This window comes from Bison bison, unplaced genomic scaffold (genome assembly GCF_000754665.1).
Source record: "Bison bison bison isolate TAMUID 2011002044 unplaced genomic scaffold, Bison_UMD1.0 scf7180017864180, whole genome shotgun sequence".
In the NCBI taxonomy this organism is placed as follows: Eukaryota; Metazoa; Chordata; class Mammalia; order Artiodactyla; family Bovidae; genus Bison; species Bison bison.
Window position 1 is genome coordinate 9712709 of NW_011494752.1, and position 23833 is coordinate 9736541.

Here is a 23833-nt window from a genome sequence, read left to right on the forward strand (position 1 = left end):
GAGAAACCTATATGCAGGTCAGGAAGCAACAGTTAGAACTGGACACGGAACAACAGACAGGTTCCAAATCGGGAAAGGAGTACATCAAGGCTGTATATTGTCATCCTGCGTATTTAACTTATATGCAGAAGTACATCATGAGAAATGCTGGGCTGGAGGAAGTACAAGCTGGAATCAAGATTGCCAGGAGAAATATCAATAACCTCAGATATGCAGATGACACCACCCTTATGGCAGAAAGCGAAGAAGAACTAAAGAGCCTCTTGATGAAAGTGAAAGAGGAGAGTGAAAAAGTTGGCTTAAAGCTCAACATTCAGAAAACTTAAGATCATGGCATCTGGCCCCATCACTTCATGACAAATAGATGGGGAAACAGTGGAAACAGTGTCAGACTTTATTTTTGGGGCTCCAAAATCACTTCAGATGGTGATGGCAGGCATGAAATTAAAAGATCCTTACTCCTTGGCAGGAAAGTTATGACCAACCTAGACAGCATATTCAAAAGCAGAGACATTACTTTGCCAACAAAGGTCCGTATAGTCAAGGCTATCATTTCTCCAGTATTCATGTATGGATGTGAGAGTTGGACTATAAAGAAAGCTGAGCGCTGAAGAATTGATGCTTTTGAACTGTGGTGTTGGAGAAGACTCTTGAGAGTCCCTTGGACTGCAAGGAGATCCAACTAGTCCATCCTAAAGATGATCAGTCTTGAATGTTCATTGGAAGGACTGATGTTAAAGCTGAAACTCCAATACTTTGGCCACCTCATGCGAAGAGCTGACTCATTTGAAAAGACTCTGATGCTGGGAAAGACTGAAGGCAGGAGAAGAAGGGGACAACAGAGGATGAGATTGTTGGATGGTGTCACCGACTCAATGGACATGAGTTTGGGCGAACTCCGGGAGTTGTTGATGGACAGGGAGGACTGGAATGCTGCGATTCATGGGGTTGCAAAGAGTCGGACACAACTGAGTGACTGAACTGAACTGAACACGTGACTTCTTCTATGTGTTAAGCATCTGGTAAATGCTTGTTGAATAAATTGAATGAAGGAATGAATGTCAGAGAAACTTGCAGTGAATTAGGAGAGAAGGGCTGCTAAAATTATATCAATATGTTAAATAAAAGTTTATCATATTTTAATCATAACAACTACTATTCTAGTGCTTTATATGTGCCAGACACTCTTGGTGCCTTTACGTCATTTAATCTTACTTAATTGTCATAATTTTAGGGTATAGATACTGTTTTTATCTAGTTTTTTTTCCTTTTGACCCATCTCAGGGTTTGTTGAGGAAACTGAGGCAGGGAATGGTTAAGTTACTAGGCTTAGTTCATTAACTAATGAAGGCCAGAGGCTGACCCCAGAACTCTTCTTGGTTGGTTGTTCGTTTGTTTTGGAAGAGGCAAATTTTGTTGGACTTAATTTTCATCACCCTGTTTGCAGGGTTTTTTTGTTTGTTTGTTTGTTTTTGCTTGTACTATGCAGTGTGCAGGAATCTTAGTTCCCTGACCGGGGATCTAACCTGTGCCCCCTGTGGTGGAAGCACAGAGTCTTAACCACTGGACCACTAGGGAAGTCCCATAATGGTTATTCTTCATCCCTGATTCATGCTGCTTCCTGGTTACATGAAAATAAAAAAGAGAGAGAAAACCATCTAAAGCAGACACATGGGCTTGAATACACAGCAGTCTTACAGCCAGAGCCTTTAGATTTGATAGAAAGCAACCTGCCACATCTCGATGAACTAGGAAAGATGTTTTTGCTTGTCTACAGAGTAGAGAAATCAAGACCCATCCTCTTGTTTGATTTAGAACCTGAATCTTGAGGGGAGTCTGGGTTCACCAGATGTGTTGGTGGGGCAGGACAGCAGGAATGTCATGGAAAGACAATTTTAAGTTCTCACCCATCAAAGAAGTGACCAGTGGTTTGCAGTTTCTGGAGTGCACAGCAGCTGCTTGCAGTTGGCTGGAGGAGATCCCATTAAGAGCTTTAATTGTACCCTCAAGCCAGTGGGAGCCTCTGGAGAATTTTTTCACTACCAGCTTTATTGACATAGAATTCATTTAAAGTGTACAGGTAAGTGGTTTTTAGTATATCCACAGAGTTGTGCAGCCATCACCACAATCAGTTTTAGAACATTTTTATCATCTTGTACCCAGAAGAAAGGGTTTCCCAGGTGGCTCAGTGGTAAAGAATACACCTGCCAATGCAGGAGACTCAGGTTTGATCCCTGGATCAGGAAGATGTCCTGGAGAAGGAAAAGGCAACCCACCCCAGTATTCTTGCCTGGAAGATTCCATGGACAGACTGTAGTCTGGCAGGGTACAGTCCATGCAGGGTCTGTTTTCCTGGGGACAGGCGAATGACGATACCATTCCTCAGATTCAGTGTCTGACCAGCCAGAGGAAAGGCAGTGACTTTGTTGAGATCCCAGCCCCTGTCAGCTCAGGCCAGCCCTGCAGGACAGTCCCTCCCAAGTGGTCTCTGCTGCCACCTGCCTTTCGTGCTTGCCTGAGCATCGGGACTGGCTTAAAGCACCCCCTCTCTGGGGAGGACTGGGGCTCCCAGGAATCATTTGACCGATTTGTGATGCAGTTCTGCATGCCCCATTTCTAGAGAAAGTTGACTTCTGAAGAGGAGATGTGCTTGATATACGTGAGAGTGATTTCTGTCTTTAAAGGGAAGCCTTGGAAACCACGTCGCTGCATGTCAGTTCTGTCCTTGAACCAGAGGAGCTGGACCCCGGTGACCTGGCCCAGGGAACGAAGAGCCAGGGGTGCAGGGGTCAGCCAGCACCCAGTAGTCATCAAGGGCAGGTGCTGGGCTGAGCTGCTGGCTGAGCTGCTCTTTTCTAATGATCTAATTTCTCTCTCCATTAGTTACTCTCTGAGGTGAGTCTAAAAATACCTCCCCAGCCCCTACCGGAAGCGTGATAAAGCTACCTTTTTTTTTTTTTTTAAATAAAAGAGCTTTCCAGAGTACATTGCTAAACTTGAGAGAATGTTCCAAAATCAAGAAGGAAGAACGTCGTGTGTAAGTGGACCCACGTGCACTGGTCTGTACGTTTACCCACTCAGCCATGCACGGCACCCAGTACAGGCCCTCCCGTAGCCGCACCTGTGCTCACGACCCCAACATGAAAGATGTAACGGAGGCCAGAGCTCCTGAGAGGCCGGCAGCCTGAGCTGCACGTGGAGACCCCCAAGTCCTCAGCCATTCCTCACCTGCTCACATCCTCCTGTTTTAGTCCCAGTCAAGCAAAGGACATGTTTCTAGACCTCAGGGGAGTGGCCCTTAACCTGAGGATCTGTGAGGCGGAGCCTGGTTGCTCTGCAGAAAGCCAGGATCTTCCGGAGGCAAGGCCCACAGGTGCCTCCTGTGGCTGCTTGTTAAAGGCTGTCAGATGCCAGCCTTCCAGGAGCTAAAATGCAGTGGCTTTTTCTCCTTAAGAGTTGTCTGTCTTCTGTTTATTAAAGTAGCTATCCTAGGACATAAGACTTTCGGTGTTTTGCATGTGTTGTAATTTTCTTGAACTTACATACTCGGAGACAGAAGGCAGTTAGGAAAGAATAGCTACTGTTGCGTGCTTACCTGCACCAGGGATAGTGATAAACTAAGTATTAAGTTCCATTTAATTGTTCAGATGAGGACACCAGGGCAGGGAGATGGATGGATGCAGGCTCAGTCTGGTAGAACTGATATTTACATGCCGCAGTCTGGTCCAGGCCGTGGCCCCACCCCCAAGTGCAGCTCCTCCCCTTCCCCCGCCCCCCAAAGACACCTGCACCCTTTCCCCTCCCCCACACAGGCACTCTCTCTTTTTCTCCCTCAGTCCCTTCCTTTCTTATCTTGATCAAAACCTCCCAATTGACAAACAGTGCACAGCTTCCCTGTGGTTCAGTGGGAAAGAATCAGCCTGACAGTGATGGTGACAAAGGATCAGCCCCTGGCCCAGGAAGATCTCACATGCCTCAGGGCAACTAAGCCTGTTCACCACAATTACTGAGCATGTACTCCAGAGCCCAGAAACCGCAACTACTGAGCCCACGTGCCACAGCTACTGAAGCCCCCTCACCCTAGAGCTCGTGCTCTGCAACGAGAGAAAAGCCGCTGCAATGAGAAGGCCTTGCACCGCAACCAGAGAGTAGCCCCTGCTTGCCGCAACTGGAGAAAAGCCTGCACAGCAATGAAGACCCAATCCAGCCAAAAATGAAATAATAAAACTGTAAAAAACAAAATAAGAATGTTATACCCAGAGTAGATATTTTAATAAAATGCAGTACTGTCCTCAAATACCCACAGATTCTGCACATGAAATGCAATTGGGAAAAAAAAATTGTATTTGGAGACTTCCCCTTCCAAATCTGGGAAGAAACCTACTAGGTGTCAAGCTTACATAACCTGCTAAATATACAGCTATTAACAACAAAGGACTGTAGAACCAGGATACAGCTTAAAATAGTAAAGTGATTTGTGTATTCAGGCAGTAGGATATTATGCAGTATTTAAAGTAATGACCTAGGGAATTCCCTGTCAATCCAGTGCTTAGCACTCAATGCTTTCACTGCCAGGGGCTTAGGTTCAATTCTTAGTTGAAGAACTAACAGCTCACAAACATCACGGTGCATTAAAAAAAATAATAAAGCTTTTCTTTTTTTTAAAAAAAGTACTGACTAGAACAGTGTGTATCATGAATATATCTCAAAAACATAGTTGAAAGCAAGTTACAGAAGTGTAATCAGCACAGTATATACAGGACACAAAATAATAATACAGGATGAGAACATCTTACATAAGATACAATGCAGTATATCGTACAGTGCCCTGCAGAAGCCTAAGATAGTGTGATATCATTTGTGTAAAAGTTTTAGAGCATCCAGAACAACACTGTGTATTGTCATGGGCACATCCACACACAGTAAATGTGGGAAACTCTTCAAGGAACAACCACATGCCAATTTCTGGACACTCTGGTGTGAGAAGGAAGGTTGAGGCTTTAACAAACCTTGTTAGCTTAAGAGAAGATTTAGCAAACATGGCAAAAATTAACAGTTGGTTTGCCCGTTTTGGCACACAGTAGTTATCTTGTCCCCTTTGGTGCTTTTCTGTGTGTTGAGAACATTATTGATTAAACTTGAACAGGTGAAGTGAGTGTGCTGTGCACACGTCTGTGTCTGGTGTGTGCACATTTCTGCTGTTGCTGTCCCATTCAGATCAGATCAGATCAGATCAGTCGCTCAGTCGTGTCCGACTCTTTGCGACCCCATGAATCGCAGCACACCAGGCCTCCCTGTCCATCACCAACTCCCGGAGTTCACTCAGACTCACGTCCATCAAGTCAGTGATGCCATTCAGCCATCTCATCCTCTGTCGTCCCCTTCTCCTGCCTCCAATCCCTCCTAGCATCAGAGTCTTTTCCAATGAGTCAACTCTTCGCATGAGGTGGCCAAAGTACTGGAGTTTCAGCTTTAGTATCATTCCTTCCAAAGAAATCCCAGGGCTGATCTTCAGAATGGACTGGTTGGATCTCCTTGCAGTCCAAGGGACTCTCAAGAGTCTTCTCCAACACCACAGTTCAAAAGCATCAATTCTTCGGCGCTCAGCCTTCTTCACATCCCATTAGTGTTCCTCTAAAGAAACACTAGCCCCAGGTACTTGACGATAGAAGTTTGGGGCATGTTGCAGGGGTTAGCTTTCTGGCTTCCCAGCAGAGGGCGCTGCTCCATTGTTGCTGTGAGGCGAGTGGCCGCTGTCCTGGGACAGCTCCAAGGAAGGGGCAGGAAAGAGGGGTACTTAAGCAGCTGCAGCTTTCTTTAGGGGCTTCTCAGGTGGTGCTAGTGGTAAAGAACCTTCCTCCCAGTGCAGGAGACATGAGAGACTCAGGTTTGATCCCTGGATTGGGAAAATCCCCTGGAGAATGAAATGGCAACCCACTCCAGTACTCTTGTCTGGGAAGTTCCACGGACAGAATGAGCCTGGCGGGCCACAGTCCATGGGGTCACAAAAGAGTCGTACTCAACTTAGCGACTGAGCAAGAACAACAAGCTTTCTTGGACGCCACAGGAAGGGGCCCAGAATCCATCCATTCGGCCACTGACATCCATCACACTTCTCTGCCTTGGCTGTTTTTGAAGCCCAGAACATAGAGATGGTGCTGGGCACACACGTGCCCAAGGTTTCCTTTGCTGTTATATCAGTGGGCCCAGCGTGGACATGGGGGGAGCTCTTTCCTGTTCAGGTGACCATGGCACCTTGATTTCTTTCTAGGTGGAAAAGGATTACTCTTACCTAAAGGAGATCTGCGATCACCAGGCAGAGCAGCTGAGCAGAACCAGCCTGAAGCTACAAGAGAAAGCATCAGAGAGTGACGCAGAGATCAAAGACATGAAGGAGACCATATTCGAGCTGGAGGACCAGGTGGAGCAGCATCGCGCTGTCAAGTTGCACAACAACCAGCTCATCAGTGAGCTGGAAAGTAAGTGGACCCAAGTCCCTTATGGGCATGGGTCAGGATGGAGGTGGGGACACTGGTTGCCAGGTCTTCCTTCTGAGAGCACTGTGGTCTCCCAGGAAGAAAGGCCAGTAGAAGAGACAGAATCATCTGTCTCTTGAACTGAGCCACAGAACAACTGATAAAGAAGAAAGGCTGTTGGTCGTGGGTGGATCATGTGGGGCGTTAGGCACACACGGCAGGTGCCAACAGCTGTTACCAATGGGATCTGCCAGGTAGAAGGATGGGGGCCTGGGGTAGGCCTCAGGAGAAAACATCCCCAGCATGGGTCCCCTGGACAGTAGGATCAGCTGACTTTGAGACATCACCCACGTGTTCCTGAAGAGGCGCTTGTGTGTGGCTTATTTAGGAACTGGTTCCTACCTCTGAGTAGGTAGGGATGTTTTTCAGAGATTAGGTAAACACTGCCTGCTTTGTCCAAATAAACCTTATCAAATGATCCCATCTAATGTGTTTTCCTTTAGCAACAAAAGACTTAGTGTGCAAGCTTTTAGCAGCACCCGCCTTGTTGAACATAGCACAGTTGGTGGCCTGAAAGGTTCCCCAGTGGGTAAAGTCCCTCCATCTATTCTTGGAACTCTTACAGGTGGTGAATCTACCTGCTTGCCAAAACTTTCTCGTAAACCCCATCCCCCTACCTCCACCCCCCTGCCCAAATCAACACGGTGCTGCCATAGCTGCTGGCGCCCTGCAGACAGGGAAAAAGTCTGAGTCTCCCAGAGGGCCTCCCCAGCTTGGGTGGGACAGAGTGACCCCGCCTTCCGGTTTTAGCTTGAACCATCCACAGGTGTCTTTCACAGCTGATTCAGTGCCATGTGGTTTGCATTTTTGTGCTTGGATGTTGGTGATGCCTCTGTTTAAAATGGACCCCAAGGGACTTCCCTGGTGGTCCAGTAGTTAAGAATCCACCTGCTAAGGCAGGGGACATAGGTTTGAGTCCTGGTCGGGGAAGATCCCACATGTCAGGGAGCAACTAAATCTGTGCGCCACAACCATTGAGTCTGTGCTGTAGAGCCCGAGCACCCCCACAGCAAGAGACGCCACTGCAGTGAGAAGCCTTCACTTCACAACAAGTTAAAATGGCCCCAAGTGTAGTTCTGAAATCCCATCCACTGTCCCTGGCGCAGGAGAGCCAGGACGCATCACGTGCAGGAAATCCAAGCCATGGGGGAGCTTCATGCCTACCAGAAATGCAGTGCCCTCATGTGGACCAAACCTCCAGAGACCAGGAGGGGACCTTCCCAGTCTGCCCCCTAGCCGCTTGGGAAAGTGCTGAGTGGAGCAGATGGGAAAGTAGTGACATTGGTAGATTCATGAGATTTAAAAAAGAACCAAAACATTGAACAATGTGGTTGTGAACCCAAATCAAAGAAACGTGTGGTCAGATTCCCAGGAAGGTCTGAAGCTCTCTCGTCCAGCGCTGGTACCCACAGGAGGGAAGTTCCAGCCCGACAGATGAGGCACTTCTGAGTGCCCTGGGCTGCAGAAGTGTCTTTCAGATGCCTGCCAAGTGTTACATGGGAGAAGGATGCTGTGGGTGAACAAGTTCCAGAACCCATGGGACGGGCTTTTTTCCACAAAGATATCGACCAGCGAGCCAGTTTGATGCAAACAGCATTAAACTTTGATGAAAACATTGGGATCAGAGGCTCAAGAGAGCATAACCCGACTTTGCTCTAGGAGCTGATCCTGTGTGCCTGGCAGCTGTCTGTACCTGCCTGGACCATAGACACACCCAGACCCTGTCTCCCTGGGAGACCAGATTCCATGGGTCAGGGTCTGGAGCTTGAACATCTGTGCTTCTGAAAAATTTCCCTGGGTGATTTAGAGTTTTAGCTGCGAGTCAGTTCCAGACTCTGGAAGCTGGTCTAAATATCACAGTAGTAATAACCATCCATTCCTGCTGTTGCTCAGAACTCCACCCTCAGGGAGGCTGAAGAGGGAGGAAACACATGTACACTTGTGTCTGATTCACATTGTTGTACGGCGGAAACTGACACAGCATTGCAAAGCAGCTGTCCTCCAGTTAAATAAATTTAAAGAAAAGCCGTTCTTCCACATCACAGCAGCGAAGGATGTTCAGGTTGCTGTGCTGCTTCCAGGCACTCAGCGTGTGAGCGTGAGCAACTGTTGGCTCTCTTCCCATAGCGCTGTGAGTTTGTGCAGCCTTTCTCTGAGGCTGAACCCTAACCTCACATCACTTAGGTTCCCACTCATCCTGTTTCTCTTGGAGGAACCCTCTGCCTCTGGCTCCCATGCTCTGGGCACTGAGCTGGGAAGCCTAGCCACTGAGCTGGGAAACCTGGCCACAGAGGCAGGTCTCAGAGCCCGTGGCAGGACCTGAGGTTGCCTGGCTCCTGAGCTCAGCTCCCCAGAGGCTCAAGACATTTCTGACTCCAGTCTGCCTGTTCCTTTCCAGGCAGCGTGATGAAGCTGGAGGAACAGAAGTCAGACCTGGAGAGGCAGCTGAAGACTCTGACGAAGCAGATAAAGGTGAGACGTGGTCAGAGCCAGAGCACCTTAAATATCCCCGTCAACTGAGGCGTGGACACCTTTGAGACACACTCTGACGACTCTCCGGCCCTGCTTTGTGTAGTAAACTTGGGGGGCCTGGAACCACAGTGTGGCCAGGAGGGAGGTTCAGGCGGCCTCAATTTCAGGGCTGGAACTCCCGCACCTGCAGGTGCAGCCCCCCTGCACCTTTTCCCAGCACAAGATCCCAAAGCCCGTCTTTCCTATGGACACCCCTTGGCCCTGCAACCGTGGCTGGGGCGTCAGTCTGATGTGGGCGCCAACTTGGCTCTTCCAGGACGAGACGGAAGAGTGGCGGCGCTTCCAGGCTGACCTGCAGACGGCGGTAGTCGTGGCCAATGACATCAAGGTTGAGGCCCAGCAGGAGCTGCGCGCTGTCAAGCGGAGGCTGCTGGAGGAGGAAGAGAAGAACGCCCGGCTGCAGAAGGCACTGGGGGACGCACAGGCCCGCGGAAGGTGGGTCCTGGCTGCTCTCCTCACCCAGGCTGCGGGGGTGTCTCTGCCCTCACGGAGCCTTTTCCTTCGTTCCAGGTCCCTCTGCTGCTCTGTCCCTGCCCATGGCCAGGTTATAACTAGCTCTGTGGCCAGGTTATAACAAATCCCCTGGCGAAGTTACAACTAACCATGGCTGTTGAATAGCTAACCCATGGCCAAGTTATAACAAGCTCCATGGTAGGAACAGTCCACCTAGCACCATGACTGCCGTTCCTGGTGATGAGGAAGCTGGTTACCATGAGGACAGAGCTCCAGCCAAGTCCTCTCTGGGGTCTGGAGGAGAGGCTGGTGTTCCATCTCAGTGTTGGTTCAGCACCCCGTGTGGGTCATCCTCACTCAGTGGGAGAAGCTGGCCCGCTACCCAGCCTGGCTGGTGGGTGCAGACCCCAGCCACTGTCCTGGTGCAGGGTGTGTCCTTTCTTAGCAGCTCCTGTATACTCCCTGCAGAAGAGCATGAAATAACTTACTTTATTTCAAAGGGTCAGCATGGAGAACACACATTGGGCCAATATGAAAGATTCCCTTCTTTCGGGGGGACAGTCGGGGAGGACATCACAGGCCGCATTTTCCCAACAAGCCTGTCCTAACAGTGAGCTTTCAGAGGAAGCTGTTCCCAAAGTGAGCTCAGAGTTGCTTATTGTTTAAAGTTTAAATGGTTTCCGGGCAAGATTGTCACAGTATTTTAGGCTTCAGCTCATGCATTGCTGTCTTTCCCCTGTCAGGAATAGATGTCCTTAACATTGAGGTTCTTGGTTATTAGAAGTTATTTTGAATTTTAAGATGTCTCTCAATGTAAAGCACAGTAGAATTTAAAAACCCTTAGTAGGTTCTGGATATAGATTTGTACAGCTTGCAATTTATAACTTTTCCAGGGTTGCTGGAGGCTGGATTCCCAGCCTCTGGGTCTGATGTAGTGTCATGAATTTCATGGCAGTGGAAGGGATAGATTTCTGCTCAGAATTCTGTTTTGATTCTCTTACCAAACTTGCTTTGGTCAATCTTGTGGCCCTTTGTTTATGAAAATCAAGATCATGACTGTGCAGTGAAACCTATACTTTCTGGCCACCAAAGCACATGAATTTTCAGTTCAGGGAGCAGCCAAGTAGGAAAGCAGATTTCGTGGTGTTCCCTGTTGAAATGACTGTGGGTCGTTCTGGTTTACTGTGGTGTCTGCTTTTGTTTGCTTGTCCACGTGTCTTGGTTTTCTATTGTGTGTCTTTGGAAGAAGAACCACATCATAACTTGTGTTGCTTCATATATACATCATCTCACAGATAAACAGTGAAAGACAAGCCCTTGAGTGTAAGATGTGGCCCTCAATAAGTTATTGTATAGATTCTAAGAAACAGATTATATATACAAACCTGATGTCACAGGATGCCTACATGTAGCTTGACCACGGCACTTTTTTTAAAAAACGCAGTACATTTCTCTTTTGATTTTCCAGTGATTTGCAAACCTACCTCCCAAATACAGCAGTTTAATCCCTTATCACACAATATTTCAAAATTTGAGAACTGACACATTACTGAACCTGTGCCATCAGTGGGTTTCTTGGCTGTCATTGCCTCAGGCCACCCTCCAGACACTTGCCAGAGTGGTTTCTTACCAGGCTCTGGCCGCCCTGACCAGCTGCCTCTTGTAAGTGTTGGCCTTGGAGAAGTTACTTGCCGGCGGCCCCGCCTCTCCCTGAACACACCACCTGAGCCAGACCTGGAACCAGCTCCCACCCTCCGAGGTCCTGGATCAGCATAGTGCTTCCATTTTGGCTGCCTGAGTTCTTGACTTTGACAGTCACCTAACGAGAACTCAGAAGTCATCCTTGGCTCAGCCACAGCCAAAGAATGTGCAGAAAATTCTAACGAGGTCCTCCAAGTATTAGTACAACAAGAGAAGGTAAGAGTGTTGTAGGAGAAGCACCTCCATCGTGACTCCAGGTGGACCGATTCGCCTTCTCATCAGCTGGCTGTCAAGAGAACACAGGCCAGCAGGCAGGTGGGCAGCGGGCCTGGGTGTGCAGACGAGTTAGCGTTTGTTCCCAAGAACTTAGTACCTAAAACAGTGGAACGTTATTTAGCATACTATTTTTAGATGACTCTAAAACTTAGCTCATTAGCTATCTTGAGCCCTGTGAAGTTTTCAGAGGTATTTTTATTTTGGAGTCAGAATAATTGATGTTAAGATACATGGCACAGTTAGGCTCTGATCTCACCTTTGCAGGTTTTCTTCCCAGACCAAGCGCTTTCGTCTCTTAAATAAGAAGGTAAGAGTAGGTCGGATTTTAGGGCACCACCCCAACAGGCTCCGCTGTTTTCTGAGACGAGTTGATGGGCTGACCTTTCTCTGATGGAGAGTTGTGGACTTGCATGCCCACTGAACCATCTTCCTGACAGAAGCCTGGGGTCTCCCTTACATATGGCACCTCCACACGAGGTTGTGGACCTCATCTTTCTCTTCCAGAAGTCTGAACAAGCTTGTGTAGTTTTTGTGGACCTGAAAGTGGGCAGTTTTGCCAGACACATAAATTATTCGATGAAAGGATCATGAATAACTTTTTAAACTCTGGCTGTTTCTTGTTTTGAACCATTAAGGGAAATATAATGAAATTAAAACTTTCATTGAAATTGAAACATCAGATATTCTTCCTGAAAAGTTGAGTCCTTGGGCCTGGCAGTTTCAGAGAACACACATGCAACTCAGCTTACTGCCTCGATGGGCCACACGCAGCCTCTCTAACAAAAGACCCTGTTAGTGAGACATGCATGACGTGGGTGTCTCAGACCAAAGCAGGGACAGACCTCTGTGTGTCTGCTCTTACCGTAAAACTGTTAAAACCATTGTTTACAGGGGACTTACTCTATGTCTGCTGTAGTTATTGTGTGACACCAATGAGCAGCCATGGGAAACATCTTAAAGAGCTAAACATGCTGAATGTCTGTGCATAATTAGCTGTGCCAGCTTCCAAACTAGGACATTTCAGGTGCACAATGCGTCAGCCTGTGCTTCTGGTTCTTACATTGCCACCCCTGAAGCTAGCAGCATGCAGCCTGTCACTGCCAGCCTCCCTGGGGTCGGCTGTTAATTCTGTGTGTGCGCCTGCATTCTGACGTCGGTTGTGTGCCTCTGTGCGCCCTGTTTTGTTTTCACAGCTGTAACATGTCACACCGCTCGCTGGGTGTCTGGGGCTGTCACTGGAAGGGAGGTGGGGCATTGGAGGTGTAGCTTCCTGGGTCCCTGGGATTGTCGACATGTCCAACCCCCTCCCCATCCCTGCCTTGGGGAGAGGCCAGTTCTCAAGGGCATTCCCGCACACTTTCTGAGCAGACCTCACATACATATCTCCAACTGTTGGGCTGCTGGCATTTTATTTGGCTCTCAGGGCAGAAACTGGTCCTCCAGTATCCCGGCAAGCATCACCCATTCACTCGCACAGACGTGCATTTTCACAGCTTAGCTTTGTACCTGTGGCATCAGAGAAGGCACCTGTAGTTCTGCAGAGCTGCGTCTGCTGGATGCTGCCCGGCCCGTCTACAGATTCACTTTGAAAAGTGGGCTGAAGACGTGTGCCTCCCTGAAGCCTTTAACAGTGTGCCAAGTCACTCAATTGTGTCCGACTCTTTGCGACCCCATGAACTATAGCTCACCAGGCTCTTCTCTCTGTCCATGGGGTTCTCCAGGCAACAGTACTGGAGTGGGTTGCTCTTTGCTTATCCAGCACGTGTGTACACAGCACTTGTGTATCATAAAAGAAGTCCTTTTTCTTTTTTATTCTTAACTGTAGGACAGTAGAGGGACCCACAGGCCATTCTGTCAGTCACAGAGGCCTGATGTGATTGGTCTCCGTCATCTCTGCCGACACCCTTGTCTATCAGCGAAGGTCTAGTGGGAGGAGCCTGTTCATGGCGTTCTTTCTGTCTGAAGATCTCTTGACTCCCGCAAGGGATGGGAAAAGTCAAAATCTAGGCGTGCTGATCCTGATCTGGATCTGAGCTGTGCCCCCGGACACTGCCAGCTGTCAGTTCTTGTGTGTAGACTGCGGTCATGTTACATGGAGTAACCCCTTTACCAGCCTGTGCCTCCTGTTTCTATCTTCCAGCTCCATGGTCTCTGTCAGCTAGCAGAGCAGGTGGAGGAGGAGAGGCCGCCCAGCCCTGCCGCGATGGGGAGCCACAGCCATTTCTGTGTGAGAGGGTGCATGTGTAGAGGAGGAATGCCCTTTTCATAAAGAACCAAACCGTCTCCTTAGAACAGCCATTGTCTTGAACAGTCATTGCCAGCAAGTCTCTCTGCCCTTTTTTTTTTCTTGTTTTTTTGCATTTTGGAATCAACTCTGCACAAAGATGATCCTTCCCTCTTATTTGCCCCCTCTTTCTTCTCAGAAGATTCAGCAGTCTTTGAAGCCCAAAATGAAATTGTTCTGAAAACAAAAGACAAAAAACACAAAGTACGAGCCTGTCATGAAAACATTTTTTAGAGGCAGCCAGAGTGCTGAGTGAGGTCTGTGGCTTTCCATGTGCAGAGAGAACACAAACCAGGCCGTGCTTTACTTTTTGGACTTTATTTTTATGCTTCCTTTTGAATACGGTATCCGATAAGCTTGAAATTAACACTAGTTTAGGTGAAATAGGAAGCTGTCCACGTGACGTCTCTGAAGAAGTTAGAAAGCCCTACTTCTCCCATGTCAAGCCTTGATTTCGCCTCTTCAAGCTGAGGTCTGACTTCCTCACCTAGTCCAGAACAAGCCACTGCCACGTGTTGGGCTGACTTCCAAAATCTCTTTGGGGTTCTGTTATATGTTTGCTTCATCATAAAGGCTGTGGTTGAATCAGACACTTCCACGTGGTGACAGTGCTGATCAGAACTGCATTGAGAACTCATGCGCATTGGCAAAAGCCTTGTGAATATGCTCACCTTGGAAACTAAAAGACTTTTCCAGTCCAGAATTGTGTAACTCAAAGGGATCCAAGGTTCAAAGTGAAACTGTAAACTGTTGGAAGTGCATCCATTTGTGAAGATCTAAGTCCAGGTCACCAGCCTCTGCCAGACAGAGATCACTGCATCCCTCGTGTGAGGAGCATGTGGACCATCAGCTACTGTATAGGAGACGAGACGAGATAGGACTTCCTGTCTGCTCCACAGAAACTTAGGCAAACTGATCATCTCAGGAAAATGTTGTGGGGGGTCACTAGAAGACTCAACTTGAGAGGTCACTGTCCTCTCTGTAAGAATAGTTTCAATACCTGCTGGAATTGTCCTTGTGGGATAGCAATTTATATATCTGTAAGTTTATCTCGGACTGAAAGTCCTTACGATGATACAAAATTCACTTGGCCTGGTGTTTTCAAATATAAACAAGAAAAACACAACCTCAGCTTCAAATGCACAGCTGTCTCTGCCCCACATATTTTGATCTATCTTTCTTGGGAGACTGTTGACTATTTTTATATACAAGTGTTTATGAAGTGCTAAATAAATATGTAATTATTTAGAAGAGTCTGTTGCCTGATTTTTCACCCCTGGCAGGACCTCCAGGTCACTTTGTTCCCAGTTTTCTGGCATGTGTAGTTTCAGAACTTAAAAGCCACATCAGATGACTAGAACCAAGGCAGAAGCAAAGCTGCATTTTCAGTACCCTTTGTAGACAGGAGGTTGACTTTTAAGTGCAAATGTTATTTTTTAATGATTTCATTATTGGAAATAAGAGGGCACAGAGCGAAGATACTAATTTTGCATAAATGAGATTTTAATTAAAAATTCTGAAGTATCGGAAAATACAGTACATGGAATTTGAGGTCCAGAGTTGTTTTGTTGAAATCTAAAAACATTGTTTGGTGATTGACTGTATTGGATTTCTTCTTAATTGTGAAGTATTATTTAGGTGAACTCATAATAAAATGGAAGCGTTAAACCCCTCTGGTAGCATTCTGGAAGGCAGTCTGTGTCAGCAGCATTCTCCGCCCACGAAACTGAAATCCCACATTGACATCGTTCATTTCATCCATTTTCAGAAAAACTTTCCCAATATGCCCTTGTTCCTTTTCTCTTAAGCTGGTTCCCCTTGAAAATATTTTCCTGCCCTTACGAGATTGCTAATAACACTTAGCCTTTCATTTTACATTGTCACCTTCAGTTTATTCTCTTGGTTTTATTGCATTCTCAAGGTTGAGGCTTTTCAGTGTCTGAGTCTATTTCTTTTCCTTTATTTACACATCTGTTCTCCCTCACGTGCAGTGAGTCTCTTCATCTTATGCCATGAGATCTGTCCGTGCATCAGGGCCTGTTTTTGCCCATCACTTATTCTTGCTTCAGTGGATCTAAGTGTGTCAGGACCTGTTCTCTGCCCAGGATCAGTGTCTGGATTCTGCCTTCATCTGTGCTCACTCTGCCCAACCACTCTTGAAATCTTGTATCTTAAGCTAGAGGAGAGGCTCTTTAAGGTAAATCTCTGCTGAATGTCAGAAATACAGGCACTGAAAGAAATGCAGCAGGAAAGGTGCCAGCAAGGAAATTCACCAGTGTCCAGTTTTTTCTCTGTTTGGCACAGGTGGCATTGGGAGCCGGCTTTGGGGGTCTGTCTTGCTTGGTCATTATCCATTTTAGGCATGTCCTGTGGCTTTTTGCTGCCATCCTTTGTGCCTCGGATCAACCACCCTGGCCTCCTCAGATGGTCATGTCTCAGTGTTCCTGACCTTTTGTGGTAGGAGTGCTCTGCATGTCCTCCAGGTGCCGCTCCCCAGCTGGCCCTCCCTCCAGGACCAGGGCTGGGAGGGAGTCGGTGGGCTGTCCTGCACCTTCGCTCTCCTTGCAGTCTAAGAATTAGGGTGAACTGGTAGTATTTTCTCTTCTTTCCCCACTCATTCTCTGTGTAGCTGAAATTCTTCACAGTCTGAGGCCTGTGCATGCCGTGTTTCAGTAGCTTCAGGGGTCGATGCAGGATTTTTATGAAATATTCCTGTGGTTCTTAAATCGCCATGTTACCCTGGTGGTTTTTATTGTCCTAGAAATGCTTACGTTGCCATTCAGAAGTGAAGTTCAGAGGACACTTGACACCTGAGACAGAGTGCTTCCCAATTCCTATCTCATGTGGATCTGCAGACTTCTTTCAGAGTGTCTTATGTATAACTGAAGACACAGTTTGGGAAGAGTGCCTTACAGGTGGAGATGTGGGAGAGCAAAGACCTGGAGGAAGGACAAAGAGGAACAGAGTTCCAGACATCCAGGCTTTGGTCCGGAAACCAGGCAGGGTGCAGGGAGTCTGTGCAGCACTGGGAGGGCCTGGGCTGGGCTCCATTCAGTAGCTGAGAAAGAGCCATCATGAGCAGATCATCAGTGTGCCCAGTTGGTGGTCTTTACAAACCTTGATCTGGTGATTGTGAAGACAGCAGTGGTATAATGTGATGTTTCCCAAAAGTCAGTCATATTTGAATATTTTAGAACTAATTGCACACAGGAACTCACGTGTCCTTGGAGCAAAACTGACAGCAACGCCAAGCAGTGTCCTGTGTGATGACACAAGAGCTGTAGAAAACCAACAGTGCTCAAAGATCCTGTTCTGTAACCTAACGAGGAAAGTAGTGCATTAGGGAGGTTGCTCAGTCCTCAGTCATGTCTGACTCTTTGTGATCCTGTGGTTTGTAGCCCATCAGGCGCCTCTGTCCATGGGATTTCCCAGGCAAGAATACTTCCCAGGTGGTTCAGCAGTGAAAATATCTGCCTGCCTCTGTAGATTACAGAGTTCTTACTCTTCCTCTGAACAGAGGAGAGGTCATATTTTATTGCTGGACTTGTTGCTGGTTGATCCAAAGCCATCTGAAGACAGGCTGGTGTCCCTGCTTAGGATTAAAGTGCTGATGAGATCAACAGCATTCTTAATGACTGTGTTGTGTAGTTCTTCATTTCAGGCTTTATTTTGTGGCTCCCAAGACACACTCACACATGCACATACCCACACGCATGCACACACGTACACACATAACCGTTACATAATGGGGTGGGTCTTTATCTCTACTTAAACTCCTTGCAGGGTTTCTTCACCCTACTTCTTGCTGGCCCAGCCCAGCAGACAGAAGGTGTGGAGCATTACACATCGTACCTGCAGGCAGGCGAGGTGGGAGTGGTTCCAGCATCCTTGCTACTCTCTTAGGCTTTGGAACAAGTCCTGTATCATCTGATGTGAATCACATAGAAGCTTAAGTAGTTGAAGGGAACACCTCAGCAGAATGTAGGATTCTCCATTTTATTCTTATTAAATTATCAAGGAGTGAAATGAACATGGGCTTTTTTAAAATGACCTTCATTTTGTTGGGTGCCCTAAATCTCCCCAGTCCCTGAGAAGGTAGATTATGTACCTGGATAGCTAAGAAGGTGCCCACTTTCTCACATTCCTGAGAATGGCCAGGACAGAAATGAGAGGTTTTCCTCTGCCTGTACCTAAACTGATTCCACTCTTTCTGCATATTCACCATCTGATTTTGTCCTATGTGACATAACAGGGAAGGTAACCAAAACCAACCCTGTTTGATGTAAAAAAACAAACAAACAAAAAAAAAACTTACCAATTTCTGAAACACCTGATATTGTTGTTCAGTTGCTCAGTCATATCCAACTCTTTGCGACCCCATGGACTGCAGCACTCCAGGCTGCCCTGTCCTTCACCATCTGCCAGAGCTTGCTCAAACTCATGTCCATTGAGTTGGTGATGCCATCCAACCGTCTCATTCCCTGTTGCCCCCTTCTCCTCCTGCCCTCAATCTTTCCCAGCATCAGGGTCTTTTCCATTGAGTCGGCTCTTCACATCAGGTGGCCAAAGTATTGGAGCTTCAGCACCAGTCCCTCTAATGAATATTCAGGACTGATTTCCTTTAGGACTGACTGGTTTGATCTCCTCGCAGTCCAAGGGACTCTCAAGATCCAACACTACAATACGAAAGCATCAATTCTTCGGCACTCAGCCTTCTTTATGGTCCAGATCTCACATCCGTACATGACTCCCTGATACTAACTTCCCAGAAAAGTAATTCGTTAACTGATTTTTTTTTTTTTTACCTCAAAAGAAGGTAAATACAAAAGTGTAGGGCAGTGTGATTTAAAGTGTGTTTTAAGTTGTGTTTTTCCTAAATTTATCCTACTCACATTGATTATAGAGCAACAGGAGAAAGCTTTGAGAATCAAAGACAAGTCAGTTCAATCATGGAAGCTTCTGAGTGGCCAGATTTCTTCCAAAAAAGATCAGTAAATAAATATTTTAAACTTCCATTGACCTTTTTAAAATATGCTGCCAGAAGTATTCCGAGCTATTCTCATAAATTAGTCATCTTCTTGCAAAACAGCTGTAGCAATTTGATATAATAAAAAGAGCAGTGATTTAGAAATCGGAAGTTGGGCGATGTCTTGGCTCACGCACAGGGAGATTAAGTGACAAGCTAACGTTCCCCTGGATGAGGAAGGTTGACCCAGACGGTCTGTCTTTAAGAGGCTCTTCCATGAGTCTGGGGGCTTCCCTGGTAGCTCAGCAGTAAAGAGTTTGCCTGCAATGCAGGAGACCTGGGTTTGATCCCTGGGTCAGGAAGATCCCCTGGAGGAGGAAATGGCAACCCACTCCAAGATTCTTACGTGGGAAATCCCATGGACAGGGAAGCCTGGCGGGCTACAGTCCATGGGGTCACAAAGAGTCGGACACGACTGAGCAACTAAACAACAGTCCATGAGTCTGTGCTCCAGCTTGGAGACCACAGGGAAGACTGACCACGATTGTGCAGGAGAGCTCAGGAGAACCACTGCCTCACAGGGAGTTGCAGTATTGTTCCAGAGCATGGTTACCATTCCTGTTCCTAAGGGTGGGAGGGTTCATGTGTGAGTCAGGACTCTGATGTTCCTGGAGATGGCAGCCTTGTAGATTTAAGCAGAAGGGGCTTTCAGGATTGCTGGGGGCCCCTCTGGAGAAACAGACCCAGGCCTAGCCTCCAGGAACAACTCTGGAAGTAACCACACACACAGCTGGGTTTCTAGGAGAGTGGCTGCCTCTGCCCTGAATGGGAACCTGACACTAGGAAGCTGCCAGCCCAGTTTGAAGCTGCCACCAGTTTCCAGCAGCGGGAGCACCTTGTCTCTGCTTTTGTCCATCTCAGCGTAGTGAATGCCCTGTGCCCTGCCTCTCCTCCCCAACTCAGGAGTCTGCATCTGGCCCAGTCTTCCTGGCCGGTAGTGTCTAAGCCCTATCTGAGATCTTCCCTGCAGCGCGTGGGCTCCTGAGGTGTCATCTTTCCAGCCTCTGTGCACCAGGTGGGGGTTGGAATTCACACTAACTCACCAACCTGTTGTATCCATCGTGGACAGTAAGATAACTATTTCATGATAAATAACAGTTGTTTTTTTAATATATTTATAGTTTACAGAGTAGACATACATTTAGAGCTCACATCAAGTCACTCCACATATAAAAATGCTGTCTCTGGCCATTCCCAAGAAAATGTCTCTGATAAAAATTGAGAGGTTATTTCCTGGAGATGCAAAGCTAATACAGAGAGCAGGATTTTCAGTTTGGGTTTCTCCTTCCAGACTCATTCTTCTCCATGTTGGCTGTTTTCATCTGTGTCCTTCCCTGAATGGGTACGTCCTCCAGCTTTTCAACCTGATTTGCTCTTTGCCATGCAGACCAGTGAAGGAAGAGCCCGAGCCCTCAGAGGCGGACGCTCCTGGCCGGTGGCCCAGCGCCTATGTGAACAGGACTCCTCCAACACCTTCAGAGTCTGTGACCACTGTAAAGTCCCTCATCAAGTCATTTGACTTGGGACGACCAGGTATTGTGTCATTTTGTTTGATAAGTAAAACTCAAATTCAGACCATAGCCTCATGAATCCAGCCTGTCTCTGCTGCCCTGGCCCCATGTTGGTACAACCAGGGGGCCCTTCTCAGACTATCCACGTGCAGACATGTGCAGTGCTCGCTGGGGCTGCATGAGACGGCAGAGGGGAGTTGGCTCTTCTCTCCTCCCAAACTTCCCTTCAGCTCCTGCTGCACCCCTTTCCTTTTCTTCCTCTCTGTCCGTTAAATCCAGGTCACCACTGTTTGCCTTTTTACCGTCACATGAGGATTAGCAGGGTTGGCCAGAGGCTTGTCTCCTGGGAAAGGAGGCGCTGGTTCCATGCATTGGGCTGTCTGGCTGGCACCTAATATAATCTGTCATTCCTGATTGTGGGACATTCCCAGCTTTTCCTGGAAATGTCTCCCTGACCCACAGCTCACTTTTGTTTGTCATTATCTGTGTATGAGAAAAATGGATCTCTACCTTGTCTACCCTGAACTTTCATGAGCACTCTTCTTAGAAGGAACCTGTATCCAAAACACGATGTATGTCTTCCCTTGATTGCATCAAATATGCTCATTGTACCAGGGGCCAGAGTAACAGCCAGTCCTAGGACATTGTCTCTGCTGAAACAGTTTGCGACCGAATTGGATTAAGATGAGCCTGCAGAGACAGGATAATATGAAGGCCCAGTGACAATATTTGGTTGTGAAGGTGGAAAAGGAAAGAACAGTGTGGTTTGTCTAAGAGTGTCTTCTTGCTGTGGCTGTCTCAGTACCTGTACGTTCTCCTGCTCCTTGTGTGTCCTTGACTTAAGACCAGCCCCCATCTAGTTAACCCCTGACTCACTCCCCAGTTCAGCATGAGTCCAGACCAGAAGAGGGTGAAAGAGCATCAACAAGGCAGGAAGTATTATTTGCTATTTGAAACTGGAACAGCATAGAAACATCCTGTCTCTTTTCTTGGCAGGTGGAGCTGGGCAGAATATTTCTGTCCACAAGACCCCCCGGAGTCCCCTGAGTGGGATCCCTGTGAGGACGCCCCCAGCTGCTGCTGTTTCTCCAATGCAGGTATTGGTGCCCATAAGGTGTGGGTGGGAGCCTGTGTCATGTGGGTACCCAGGCAACAAAAGGGATGTGGAAACCAGTTCATATATTTTTTGAGGTACATTGATCATCTTTTTTGTTTATTTATTTATTAATTTTTGCCATGCCATGTGGCATGTGGGATCTTAGTTCGCTGACCAGGGATCAAACCCAGGCCCCCTGCAGTGGAAGTGATGAGTCTTAGCCACTGGACTGCCAGGGAAGTTTCTGAATATTGTTTTTAATAGACCTAAAATAATAATATGAAGCTTTCATCAAAAATTCCACTCCAGTGCCTGGTGAGGGTCTGAGAGAGACGCTGAAAGCATCATACAGTTTTGTTGATGCCTCTTTCTTGGTTTTCCATAGGATGACACTGTCAAAGTTTTCAGTTAAATGAAGATTGTATTTTTTATACTAGAGTGGGCACTGATCTTTTTCTCAAAGAATTGTTTTTTTGATGCCCAGAGAGAGTGCTTGCAATTTATGAATTCTTAAGGGTTCACTGCATTAACCCTGTGTTGTGTTTGCCATCTCCTAAAGGTCTTAGACCAAAACCCCCTGGCATTTCTAAGACCAGGGCTTTTGATGGCACTAGCAGCACTCAGCATTCTGTCTGTACAGAGCTGAGGTTGATGTACTTGTCAACAAGCTCTATTATCTGACATTCTTGGTAGTTACATGTATTATTTGGGATCTCTTATGCTTTAAAAGAAAAATTTTATTCTTTTTTTTTACTCTTTCATCTTTGAAGGTAATTTCTACCACCTTTTATGTAAAACCAAATACAAGTTATTTATTTTTTATGATAATCATTGTTTATTTAATACAAGTAAAAAAGGTCATGCTTCATTTTCACCTATTTGTATTGAGCTATAACACAAGTTTGCTGGCAGATGTTTAACAACTGGCTGTTGAGGAGAAAGAGCCCTGATTTGTGGGGTTTGCCAGTTTCTCTGATGTCAGTGTTCCCATCATTGCCAATTTCTTTATCCACTCATCTGTTAATAGACATTAGGGTTGTTGCCGCATCTTGGCTAATGTGAATAATGTTACAGTGAACATGGGTGTGCAAATATCCCTTCAAGACCCTGTTTTGTGTTCCTTGGGTAACCACCCAGAAATGATATTGCTGGATCACATGGTAGTTCTGTTTTTATGTTTTTGAGGAACCTTCCTGCTGTTTTCCATATCACCTGCATGGTTTTACATTCCCAGCAACAGTACACAAGTGTTCTAATTTCTCACATCCTCACCAATTCTTATTTTTCCTATGGTTGTTTTCTGCAATGACCATTCTCACAGGGGTGAGGCGATACCTCATTGTGGTTTTGATTTGCATTTTCCTAATGACTAGTGATATGGAACATCTTTGCATGTGCCTGTTGACCATTAAAAAAACAGTATGTTTACACATGTCCTTGAATATACATAGAATATTCCAGGAAGATGTTCACAGATGTGATGAGTAATAGTTGCCCTGGGGAGAAGGGGGTGATGGGAGCGAAAGGGAGACTGTGCTTTCACTCCATGTCCTTTCTGTTCCTTTTGAGGATCCTGCCAATTGTGTCTCAGCCCACTCCCATATTCTTGCCTGGAGAATCTCAAGGACAGAGGAGCCTGTCAGGCTACCGTCAATGGGGTTGCAAAGATTCAGACATGACTGAGCAACTGAGCAAGCTTGCATGCATGCACACCAATTGCATTTATTACCTGTCCAGTTAAAGCAGTTGTTTTAAAAGGTACCCCCTGGTGATTCTAATGAGCTTGAGAGCTGTTGTATGTACACACACAAGCACATAAACACACCACTTGTTCCTGGTGTGACCTGTGTGATGCCCTTTGGTTTCAGAGGCATTCTGCCTTCAGCGGTGCTCGGCCGGCCAGCAAAGGAGAGATTCAACGCTTGGATCTCCCAGACCTTCCCCTCTCAGGTAAATCACTGTTAACACATTATTGACCAGAGACATATTAATACATCTTTTGTTACCCAAATGTTATTGACCGGAGTGTTTCAGTATTCACTTACATAACAAATTGCCCACTACAGGCATTCAGTTCAGTCAGTTCAGTCGCTCAGTCGTGTCCGACTCTTTTCAACCCCATGAATCGCAGCATGCCAGGCCTCCCTGTCTATCACCAACTCCCGGAGTTCACTCAGACTCACGTCCATCGAGTCAGTGATGCGATCCAGCCATCTCATCCTCTGTCGTCCCCTTCTCCTCCTGCCCCCAATCCCTCCCAGCATCAGAGTCTTTTCCAATGAGTCAACTCTTCGCATGAGGTGGCCAAAGTACTGGAGTTTCAGCTTTAGCATCATTCCTTCCAAAGAAATCCCAGGGCTGATCTCCTTCAGAATGGACTGGTTGGATCTCCTTGCAGTCCAAGGGACTCTCAAGAGT

At 47.0% G+C, this 23833-nt stretch overlaps 1 protein-coding gene across 8 annotated transcripts in view; it reads left to right on the forward strand.

Moving 5' to 3' along the window:
• SPECC1 (sperm antigen with calponin homology and coiled-coil domains 1) overlaps positions 1 to 23833 on the forward strand; it is a 208012-nt gene that overhangs the window by 139532 nt on the left and 44647 nt on the right. For 6 of the 8 annotated variants that reach the window (XM_010842935.1, XM_010842936.1, XM_010842938.1 and 3 more), the window contains 6 exons: positions 6272 to 6479; positions 8935 to 9008; positions 9325 to 9503; positions 20196 to 20341; positions 21316 to 21416; positions 23284 to 23365. In XM_010842935.1, the coding sequence (XP_010841237.1) occupies positions 6272 to 6479; positions 8935 to 9008; positions 9325 to 9503; positions 20196 to 20341; positions 21316 to 21416; positions 23284 to 23365 (790 nt within the window). Of the gene's footprint in view, positions 1 to 6271; positions 6480 to 8934; positions 9009 to 9324; positions 9504 to 13638; positions 15031 to 20195; positions 20342 to 21315; positions 21417 to 23283; positions 23366 to 23833 lie in introns of those variants that run through there. The other 2 variants (XM_010842941.1, XM_010842942.1) reach the window with 2 other exon arrangements.